This window comes from Equus quagga, chromosome 3, assembly GCF_021613505.1.
Source record: "Equus quagga isolate Etosha38 chromosome 3, UCLA_HA_Equagga_1.0, whole genome shotgun sequence".
NCBI classification, from domain to species: domain Eukaryota; kingdom Metazoa; phylum Chordata; class Mammalia; order Perissodactyla; family Equidae; genus Equus; species Equus quagga.
The window spans coordinates 95,622,141-95,634,252 of NC_060269.1; the positions used below are offsets into that span (position 1 = coordinate 95,622,141).

At 41.2% G+C, this 12,112-nt stretch overlaps 1 protein-coding gene across 8 annotated transcripts in view; it reads right to left on the minus strand.

The window, feature by feature from the left end:
• Window positions 1–12,112, minus strand: part of SHROOM3 (shroom family member 3) — a 253,208-nt gene that overhangs the window by 123,372 nt on the left and 117,724 nt on the right. For 3 of the 8 annotated variants that reach the window (XM_046655961.1, XM_046655960.1, XM_046655959.1), the window contains exon 2: window positions 4,272–4,394. The exons of the other annotated variants lie outside the window; for them this stretch is intronic. In XM_046655961.1, coding sequence (XP_046511917.1) covers window positions 4,272–4,394 — 123 coding nt within the window. The remainder of the gene's footprint in view (window positions 1–4,271; window positions 4,395–12,112) is intronic. 8 annotated transcript variants of the gene reach the window in all.

Below are 12,112 nucleotides of genomic sequence, written 5' to 3' on the forward strand. Positions count from 1 at the left end.
CCTTGGCTTTGACTCATGATTCCTAGGCCTAGTGACTAGGGTGATTACCTAATGAAAGCAATTGAAAGAGTTTTGTCTCACTTCTGACTGAGGACATTCCCACAACTTCTAAAGCTTGGATTCATCCTTAGCTCACATAGATTTGTCATTTGGGGTCAAATTTTCTACCTTTACAGTTTGTATCTCTTTTAGCAATTCTCTCCTTGCCCAGAGGAGCCAGTGTCTGTGAGGTTGCCATCAGCTTCTAAAGCCCCTGAGCACATCTTTCTTCTTAAAATAATATCAGCATCTGCAGAGGCTAAAAGGAGGGAGGAAACATTGAATTTTACACAACAAAAAGAGAAAAGGAGCGTGAGTTATTCAGAATAATCGCTCTTTTTTGAGGCCTTTCCCTCCCCTAAACATAACGATTTTTCTGTTGTCCTCAAATGTTGCTGCCAAGGTTCCATCTCTGATTATGTTACCAGGGTGAGGCCAAGCCCTCAACCCTTATGTTTTCATTAGGCCTAGAAAAACAATGTGAAACAGAGAGACTTTTCCTAACGCATCTGCGAGTGTTTGGTTCAGCCTCTCCAGGCCCATCTTTCCGTGACAGTACGCCCATTCAGAAAAGCACTGGATATTTTCTTCCTTTTGAAAACACCTGGTTACTTAAATAAAAGTGTATATTATATAGAACTATCTTTTCTCTCATCCAGGAATGAATTCAAAGACTATAATTCTTGGGAAATTATAGGCAAATGGGGTGGATAGGCACATTAGGAAAAGAGACTTTAAATTAATAGTAATTTCAGGGATGAAAGAAAAGCCCACTTCTGAGTCCCTACCTCTACTTTACGTGAAAGCAGCTACTCAGGATGTCCATTAAATCATTACCAGCTCAACTTGTTTCCCCTTGGGTTCCCGATGGTTGGGGTATTTTTTAAACTGGCAGGGATGTGAGTATGTTTTTGTACCATGAAGTCTGCCAAATGATTTTAAAATAGCTGGATGTTCCTTCAAATATTTGCACATGGCACTTACAACAAAGTAATGAGGAACATCTTGAAATTTCAGAATTTCTATAGAAGAAAACAAGCTTCTAATAAAATAAAGAGGACATTAAGCACACATTCTGTCTGTTTATAAAATATACTCAGGGCAAGAAGAGTTCCCAAGAACCATTTTGAAGAACTGGATTTGGCTGTATGAGAACTGGGTAGTCCCAGTTCTCAGTTGTGAACAGTCTATAACCAACAGAATTGGTTGGGATAACAGAAGGATAACTTTCACAGAAGGCACCAGGGCCAGTGCTCACAGATTCCACACACAACAATGGTGGGATCTCTGATGCTGAAATCCAGGATTAACGTGATAGCACAAACCAAATGCCAGAAGCTTCCTGGGGTTCTGCTTTGCATTTTTTGCCAACCCTAAAGATCCAGAGAACCGCATATCCTGAGTTCCTCCTGTGGTGGAGGAGCCATGGAGTTTCTTTGAGCACCAAAAGCTTCTCTGCTCCAAGGGAATCAGGAGAAGAGGGAGGGGAAAGACATCTGAGGGATTCCCAGCAGTAACTCTGATGAAAGTCTAAGGATGGGTACCCTCAGAAAGATATTGTTCCATTTCTCTGGAGGTCTTTTAGACCTGGTCTACTCAGGATGGAAGTCATTTGCAAGATTCATGGTACCCTGAGTTCCACATTTCTAGAATTCCAGAACCTAGATTATAGGTCTGACTTTCCCTGCATCAAACTGTAGAAATGAATGTTTTCATCAAGGGATTAGAAGCCACTGCTTCCTTTGTGACCAGCTCATGTCAGGTCCCAAAATAAAGAGAAAAGCAGTAGGTCCCCTAGAAGAAGAGAAGTACTTTCTCTCACTAAAGAGAAGATTGTAATCTCAGAAAGAGGGTTGATCAGCGAGTGACTCTTGAATTAGCAGAAGCTGGGGTTACAATGCAATGACCACACTGATGAGAAGACAACCAAAGGTACGGCAGCCAAGGTAGTCCAGTGAGGACACTCTTCTACCTCTGGCTGGAACACTTTGAAAACCTTTAATTTGTAGTCTTCCAGGCCTGGTGACAGGTAATCTTGCAGACAGACATTATTAAGATAAGAATATCAGCTCAGTAAGGACAGGGTTTTGTTTCTCCATCCTCCTTACCCCCACTGTATCCTCAACATTTAGAATAATGCCTAACACGTAGCAGGTGCTCAATCAACATTTGTGAAGTGAGTATAAAGCTATTGCTGGGATTAATGGACAGTCAAGCCTGCTCTCAGGAAAGGGTGTGGAATTGTCATTAAGAGTTTCAAAGGAAACACGGCCTATCCGTTCTCCTTTTGTTTCAGCACGTGCATGTGTATGTGTGTTAACATAGTTCAATACATCTCTGTCAAAGGCACACATTTTTTCCTACGTATACAATAATACACAATTATTTTTTTAAAACTTGAAAAACAACAAAATCAGTCTTTGAAGAACAAGAACTCACACGTATGATTGGAGATTATCTTTAATCATTTTGGAATTTGAGGCTGCTTTCTCTCTTTGCAACACTGCAGATGAAGAGCTTAGAATTTGATAAATTATAAACCTAATGAGGCTTCTAACTCTTCTAGCCAGTCATTAGCTGCCAGGAAATGATCGTTGTTACTTAATTATAAGATGAAACTAAACATTGAGAAATGCTGAAAGTGATCTGATTGGCCAATATCCCGAGGACTAATTCCACAGGCATGCCCTCTACATACCAATTAAAGCTGCACTGCCATAATAAAATGCTGCATGCCGTTGGCTGTGTTCTAGGTTGTCATTTTCAGATGAGAACAACAAAAACAATTCCAGTCTAGGGCACTTCCTGGGCCCAAATGAGTGCTAGGCTTTTCTAATTTAGAGGATAAGGACTCCTCCCATGGACTTATTACTCCTCAGGAAATGTCCCTATTTTTACTTTGACCACACCCAAAATAAGAGCCAATCCTAAAGATAATAAAAGCAACCAATCAACCAACCATCTGTTTTACTAGCCGTCAGGTGGAAAAACACCAAAAAGCTTTCCAAAAGGAAAATGTATATGCATGACATTTTATCTTTATTTTGAGGGGTAATTCATTAGCAGCGTGAAAATGTGTACTGGAGGGAGAATGTTGATTAATGCACAAGACTAGCATTCCATAAGTGCAGGCTCTAAGTCTCATCATTCTCTAGCTGCCAAGGTCAATGGTTTGCGATCATCTCATAGGATCTGGCAACTGCAGGATTCATCATAGGTGACTATTCTTTCCCTAAGAAATGCTTTCTTTTCTTGACTTCCACAACGCCACACCCTCATGGGTTCTGCCTCCTTCCCCTAACTCACTGACAGTTGCTTCTCAGTTGCCTTTGCTGGGTCTGCCTCATCCCACGGTTGATGTGCTCCAGGGTTGGGTCTTCACATCTTTTCTCTTCTCTATGTACACTCTCTAGGGAGTGAATAAGGTTCTATGGTCTTAAATACTATTTATATGTTGATGACTCCCAACTTTCTCTGTCTAGCTCTTATCTCTCCCTTGGATTCCAAACTGTAAATATACAACTACCTACCCAGATATCTGATTAGTATATCAAACAAAATATGTTGGAAAAGAACTCTTCCTTCTGCTATTCTTTAGCACCCTCCACCCCACCCCTACCCTCCAAACTTGTGGTTCTCCAGTTTTCCCCATCTTAATTAATGCCTCTATTACCATCCTAATTGTGCAGCCCCAAACCCAACAGTCATCTTTATTATTCTTTCCCTTAATCCTTTTATTCAATCCATCAGCAAGTCAGCTGACACTATCTCAGAAACCTTTCTCAAATCTCATCACTTCAGCCATCTGTGGTGCTACCCTCCTAGAGCAAGCCACCATCATCTCCTTAGAATAGTAGAATAGCTTCTAATTTGCTTCCCTGCTTCTACTCTTGCCCTCATACACTCTACTCCTCAAAAAGGAATCTCAGTGTTATTTCAAAGAAATAAATTTGATAATATTGTTCCCTTGCTTAAAATCCTCCACTGGCCTCATGCTACACTTAGACTATAGTTCAATTCCTTATTATGGGCTGTGAGGCCCTACATGATGTGGCCCCAGCCTACCTTGTTCACTGTGCCTCAGCCATCCTGGCTTCCTTGCATTTCCTTCAATATCCCAAGATTGTTCCCACCTCAAGGAACTTGCTCTTGATTTTTCCCTCTGCCTAGAGTGCCCCACCACTCCACGTGGCAGGCTCCTTCTTATTATTTGGGTTTTAGTTCAAAGTCACCTGATCTTGGAGCTGGCCCTGAGGCCTAGTGGTTAAGTTCAGTGCACTCTGCTTCAAAGGCCGGGGTTTAGTTCCCAGGGGTAGACCTACACCAATCGTCAATGGCTGTGCTGTGGTGGCTACCTGAATACAAAGCAAAGGAAAATTAGCAACAGATGTAGCTCAGGGCGAATCTTCCTCAAGCAAAAAGAGGAAGATTGGTGACATATGTTGGGTGAAACTTCCTCATCAAAAAAACCCCCAAAAAGTCACCTGATCTTCTCTGACCCTCCTACCTAGAGTAGCCCACCCAATCCCTCTCTATCTCATGACTCTGTTCTGTTTTCTTTAAAGCACTTACTATCTGGAATTATCTTCCTCACTTGTCTGTTCACATACTTGTTTATTATCTATGTACCCCTATGAGAATCTAAATTCTATGAAAACAAATACTTTACCTAACTTATTTCCACTGCATTTTCCATGCCTGCCATTTAGTGAGTACTACATAAATATCTGTTGAATGAATGAATTATCTCTAAGTGTAAGAGAAGTTTGCAAATTATATATAATGACCCATTGGAACTCAACAGCCAATCCAAATAATTCACCATTAGCTAAGAAAAGACTGGAACCAGGGACAAACTGAAGTGGAGTATATGTCTGACTGCAATCCACAGTCAGATAAAAATTATGTTCAAGGGCCAGCCCAGTGGCTTAGCAGTTAAGTGCATATGTTCCGCTTCAGCGGCCCGGGGTTCACTGGTTCAGATCCCGGGTGCAGACATGGCACCACTTGGCAAGCCATGCTGTGGTAGGAATCCCACATATAAAGCAGAGGAAGATGGGCACGAATGTTAGCTCAGGGCCAGTCTTCCTCAGCAAAAAGAGAGGAGGATTGGCAGCAGATGTTAGCTCAGGGCTAATCTTCCTCAAAATAAAATAAAATAAAAAAGAATTATCCAAAGCGGATGGCAGAGTTGCCCACATTCTCTTCCTTCTCCTTCCTCCTCTAGTTTCCAAGTGTAACAGGAAAAGAAGAATTTGTGACTGATTGGACGAAAGAAATTTTTCCTTCTGCGCTCCAGCTTCCTATAACACAAAAATCATGCACTGATTTTTTCAAACCCAGCCTGAGCAACTCAGAGGCACTTTCCAACTCTCCCCTTAGAGCAGGTCAGCTGGACTTCACTCTGTGGCTTTTTACAATAAGGGATGCAAGTGCTGACAAAGTTAACACATAAGGGAGCTCTGCTGCCGGGAGTTCTGCCCTGAAGGAAACAGTGGGTGGCAGAAATGATCTTTGACTTTACTCTCTGTCATCACCTTTCTACCTAAAGAAAATTGTAAGTGCTCTAGAGAGTGTAAAGAAGAAACCAGCTAGAAGGCTGGCTTACTCCTGGCTCTGCTGTAACTGTTTATGCTATAATTTTGGGCAAATCATTTAACTTCTCTGAGCCTCCCTTTATCTGTAACATGAGAAAATTTTAGTGGATGACCTCTAGCTTGAACCGTGCATGGTGTGGAAATATTTTGTACCCAGTAAATACAAAACAATTAAACTAATGGCTCTAACTGGTTATGATTGCTGTTGTCCTACTATAGTCAAAAGACAACAGAAGGCGGGGTCAACTTGGCCCAGAGGATTGGAATGAGTCCTATGTCATTGGCTGCAGCTTCTAGAGATGGAACTTCCGGGGATTAGTGACTTCCCACAGGATATTTCATGGCTTTAAGTACCATATATGTGCTGAAGTCTCTAAAATTCATATCTCCAGGCCAGTTCCCAATCCTAAACACCAGGTTCCTGTACCCAACTGCTAGTCAACATCTTTACCTGATGTCAATAGTATATCCAATTTAAAATGTTTAACATCTCTCCCCAAAGCCTGTTCAACTTGTCATCTTCTCCATCTCAGTAGATGGCAATTCCATCCAACTGGTGCTGAAGCCTAAAACCTTGACTCCTTCCTTTCTCTTACTCACATTTAATCTTCCAGCAGATCCTGCTGTTTCAATACGCAAAATAAATCCAGAATCCAATAGTATCTCACCATCTCCAGAGCTATGACCGTGGTCCACTTACCATCTCTCTCCAGGATTATTGCCATAGCCTCCTCACTGGGATTCCTTTTGCCCTTGCCTCCCATCTCTAGTGTTTTCACAGCCAGAGTGATTCTTTTAAAACACCAGTCAAATCACGTCGACTCTCTGCTCAAAACCCTGCAATGTTTCCTCATTTCACTCAAAGTAAAAGTTAAAGTCCTCACAATGGTCTGCAAGTCCTCATGTGATCTACTCCTCCCCACCCACCCATCACTTCTTTGACTTGATCTGCTACTATTCTCCCCACTCTCACTCTGCTCCAGCCACAATGACCTCCTTGCTGTTTCTCAAACACGCCAAGCACACTCCTGCCTTAAGGCCATTGCACAGAAAATTCTCTTCGCTCAGTGTCCCCATCGCTACCCTCTTCACTTCCTTCAACTGCCAATTCTGCGTTGAGGACTACCCTGATCTCCCTATTTAAAATTAAAAACTGCCCCAGAATTCCTGCTCCCCTGCTCCATTTTCTCCCTATGTACTAATCTTCTAATATTCTTTATAATGTAGTTATGTACTATGTTTAATGTTTATTGCCTATACTTTTGCCCTGAATACAGTCTCAATAAAGGCAGAGATTTTGGTACATTTTGTGCCTAGCACAAATGCACACTCAGAAAAGTCTTCCTTGAGTGAAGCGAAGAACGAGTATCACAACGGGTCAAGAGTATCCCAATGTCTCTGACCCCACTGCACCCACTTCCTAGAGAAACTTGTCCAAGGTTCACTGAACACTGTCCAAATTCCCTCTTGGTTGATCCCATCCTACTATCAAGAGTCTCATGAGATCCGACCTGCTCACTGAACCACAATGGCACATAATGACGAGCCTTGCCTTCTTTGATTTTAAGGCTATTTCCTCAATTGGACCATGGACTTCAGAAATAGGGAAAACCCAGTGATCCACAATCAATTAATTTGCTAAGAGTGAAAGAAGTAGCCAAATATCATTCTAATATAAAATCTAGGCTCCCTTCCTGGATTGCTTTCCTAACATCCACTTTAACTCTATAATTTTTTCATATCTCACCTACTAAAATTTTTAAAAGCCATTTCTACATTTCTTTGGGAGAAAGCATACCATATTTTCAATGCCTTTTCACACAGACCTGTTAGTTTGTCCAACTATCATAAAGCAGGATTTCTAATTCCAAAAGGCCTGTCTGGTAACCCAATATACAGAAAGGAAGTGAAATCATTTGAAAGGAGATTCCCATCAAAGGGGGGTTGTTGGTGTCAAATTATAGTAATTCACTTGGTTCTGATATTTACAGCTTCTATAGGTTGTCTATAGGTTGACTTCTACAGGAGTCAATACTCCATCTTCTGAATTACCTTTGTTAATGAAAAGCAATAGTAAGAATTTCAGAAAACAGAGGAATGTACATGCCCTTAAACCTATAATCACGGGCTTTGTGGATAGTCTCAGGAGGATTGCTGATTTTCTTGGCAGTTGACTTTCAAAGAGCTTGAAACAGGCATTTTCCCTAAATCCTTGTCACCGCCATCATCATGTATAGAATACAAACAATAGAGAAGACTACACTGGAGAGACTCTCTACCCGGTGGACGTCTCACTGGCATAACTATCAGACCTGAAACTTAAGTTTCTTAAAACTCTAGAACCAATTCAGCCACAAGTCCCTGAAGACATAGCTGTTAGATTACATCTTATTCTAAGAAATAAAACCACAGTTCTGGAGCGTCCAATTGGGCCCCAGGTTTTAGACTGTTCTTAAGCTTCACATGAGCCCAAGATCTCCCCCTGCAGGCTGCTCTCCAGCAGCTCTTCGATTTACCTCCTGGGACTAGTCAGGAAGTTAGGAGAAAGTCTGACAAAAATGTTAGAAAAAACGCCTGTGCTAGCATCCCCAAAAGTGGTGTGATCCAAACACATAATAACAAATAATATAACATGAGTGAACACGTACTGTGACATGTCTATAGAATTCTGGGAAACACAATCATAGACTCATCAGCCTGGCAATTATTAATCATTTGAGCTTTTTGGACAGACTCCCAAAAATTTGAATTAAAACCCCAAAGCTCTGTAAACATTGCTTGTGGTTACAAATTCAAGAATGATGAGACAAGGCTGCTGTCAGTGGCCACCATCAGCCACTGTGTCATCATGGTACATACAAAGGACAGTATTCTACAATGATACGTGTAAACATCCAATGCCTGGGAAAACAACGGCACTTTATCATGAAGGAAAAATATACAGTAGGGAACAGGGGCCTTGGGGAGACCAACCAAATTTCAAATCCTAGATCTGCCATGTACTATGTGACCTTGGACAGCTTTTCACCTCTCTGAGATCAATTCCTTCATCTGTAAAGAGGGACAATATCACCTACCTGTTAGGGTTGTTGAGATGATCAGAAATGATGCAGATAAAATACCTGACATTAACTCTGCATATATGGTCGCTAATTTAGGTAATTTTACTCATGTTAAACTAAGATTACATTTCTTAGTTCCAGCAATTTCTTAATTGCAATTTCTTGACTGCAATTGCTGTTATTGGAAATTTTTACTGTTAGTGCAACTTGGAGATGAATGATAAGCAGTATTTGAGACAGATAGTGGGTATGTATATTTAGGAAGGAACAGTTTAAGGAAGAAAAGTTTTGAGCTACCTGTTTAGTGGAAATGCGGCAACAAGCAGCATTTGTGAAACTCAACTAATTTATTTTTTATTTTTATTTATTTATTTATTTTTTAAGGAAGATTAACCCTGATTTAACATCTGCCACCAATCCTCCTCCTTTTTGTTGAGGAAGACCAGCCCTGACCTAACATCCGTGCCCATCTTCCTCTGCTTTATATGTGGGACGCCTGCCACAGCATGGCTTGACAAGTGGTGCATAGGTCCGCACCCAGGATCTCAACTGGCGAACTCTGGGCTGTGGAAGCCGAACATGTGAACTTAGCTGCTGTGCTACTGGGCCGGTCCCCAACTAATTTAAATACCAACAATTAACCATCAGGTGAGTAGGATTAGTTTTAATGTAGCACACAATTCTCTCCTAATCTCACTGCAGAGGCAAATTTTAAAATAATCTCAGCCTAGAGATGTAAAATTCCACAATCATTTTTACCATTAGAAGCACTGTTCACTTGCCGGGGGTGATTTTTCTTTCCTTTGATTTCTAAGCTGTGTGTGTCACATGACTTAGGGTTAGCCTGATGAAACAGCCTCGTACTTCCTCATGATAACTCTTGTGCTTCAATCTGAGATCTACATAATGCCACCCCTACCATCAAACCATAAAGAGCTGACTCCTACAGAGTTATGAAACCCCCCAGGGTACATTCTGCCCCTCTACTCTAATTCCTCCTTTAATAAAATGAAAGGTCAAGGAATTTCTCTGCATGTAAAGCAAGCTGAGTGACAACCAGACTCAAACAAGGCTTCAACAAAAATTTACTGAACACCTACTATATGCCAGGCACTGTGCTAGGCTCTGAGGGGTATGACGGTAAGGGAAATGGACACAGTCCTTACTCACAAGTTCCTTAGAGTCTAAAGGGACAGACAGATAAGTTTACAATACACTGTGGTTGGTTATAGGAGCAAACAGAGATACGATATTATGAGAATACTCATCAGCCTTTAAGGAGGGAAAGACAAGCATTCTAGAGAAGTAACATGTGCCAAGGCAGGAGGAGAGAGAAAACCTGGTATGCTCAGGCTCTGGAAGTGGATCGGAGTGGCTGGAGTGTGAAGGAGGAAAGGAAGCAGGCCCTGGTCAGGTGTGAGGCTGGAGAGGAAGACTTGACATACTGTGTGTAAATCCTGAGTTATCTTGAAGATAATGTGGAGCAATGAGGGCTTTAAGTAATTTAAGAAAGGACAGCTAGAGGGAGTAAGGAAGAGCGAGAGAGGTAGAAGGAGAGAGGGAGGGAGGGACGGAGAGGGAGGAGGAGGAGGAGAGAGAGAGAGACTGTTATTGTTGAAAATGGAGATTTGTCTCATATCCCCAAAAGAAGAATGTTCTCTTATATTTCACTTTGGCATAGCTGCATAACTAAGTAGCTAGCTGTCTGGGATTAGGTAAACATTTTGAAAACAAAAAATTTAAGGCCTATAATTTTTCATCAGGAAATTTTAAACTGTATGTTTGATAGCGCCTGTTGCAATTTACTTTGGGGTTGATGAAGCTGAAACTGTAATCATACTGCCATTGTAGGTTAGAAATTACTTTGGCCTCCTGGGAAGGCAAAGATTTGTCTGATTATCTCGTTGAATAAAGGAACCGCATCCCAAAAGCACTGAATAAACTAGGAATCTGACATTAAAATATTTCTGCTCTCCTTATACAGTTCAAGGGTGCCTGCATTACCGAGCAAGCTTACATATTAGCTTTGCACATGGGGACCTTCTCACTTCTAATAATTACATAATATGTAATATCATTGCACTGACGTTAATGAGGGGACAATAAGTCATGAAAGTAAAAATTATAAATTATATGTTATTATTCCCTTTAACTCAGAAAAATATTAAATCCCATTACAGACTACCTCAATTTTTGCAAATGTATCAAGTCTCATCTGGTTTAATTCAAACAGTCTTTCCAGTGCTAAATATTATTATTAAATCCAAAAAGGATTTGAGGCAGCTCTGAAATAGGCAACATACACACTTATGCTGTATTAGTTCAGATGTACTTTTAATATACTGATTCATTTCAAATATTTTGTTCCAATTTCTTTCTGGCTTCTTCCAGCACAGCCCAACTTTAAAAACACCACAATAACCTTTATAAAAATGTGACAGAGGAGGGGCGCATGGCACCAATTTTTGACATGTAGTGGTAATCGCCCTTGCTGGGAGTTCTCAGGACCCGCATCCACTCTTGGAAAGCTGCATAACAAAACAGGACTCAAGGCCTTCCGAAATCACTCAGGCTGGGAGCAAATGTTGCTCATGCTTCATCTCCCAGGAAACTCAGAAACTTCCCAAGAATGAAGTAATGGCGGCAAAGCAGGCAGCTGAGTGAACCCTGGAGCTGTAATACACTGTCTTTTGCAGACAACAGTGCTTCAGTGTCAAAGCCACGAGACCAAGGGCAGGCACAGCATCCAGGAGAAAACCTCCATCAGCACACACAAAACCGGGACCCCAGACGGGTGGCCCCAGACAGAAGCGCAGCCCGACGAAATGTCTGAATGCCGAGCGTGCCTGCAATCATTTTTCAATCTGGCATTTTAATGAGAAATAAAGGGGAAATGTGAAGGTTTTATGATAATTTTATTTGTCTGTTAAAAAATACCAAGTAACTCTTTTAGAATGTCCATTTCTCTCCAACATAAATGAATGCTCTACAAATATTTGATTAGAAAAATTGAAATACCCTAAATGTAAAATCTGTGAACATGAATTACAAATCTTAACATGTGGGGGATTAAAAGCAAAATGAACCTAAACAAGAGTTTCAGGACTGGACTTAAAGTCTCTCCACTGACTGCTTTAGAGAGAAGAAGCAGGGTCCTCAGTCATGGTACATCTGAGTGGGCAGCAATATATTTGCTCCTCCCCAACCCCCCCCCGCCCCCCCAGGATCTCTTGTTTCAAATTCCAAGAGTGTTCCCTCAGTTTCACACTCTCAGCTCACACTGCTGAAAAACCCTTTGGTGTTTCGTACAAAGCTGAAGCTGTTTGGAAATAGGAAGAAAAAGATTTTGAAGCATAATAATCTTGAAAGAAGATAGCTCTGTACCACATCTGTCAGTTATCAGAAAAAAGGACT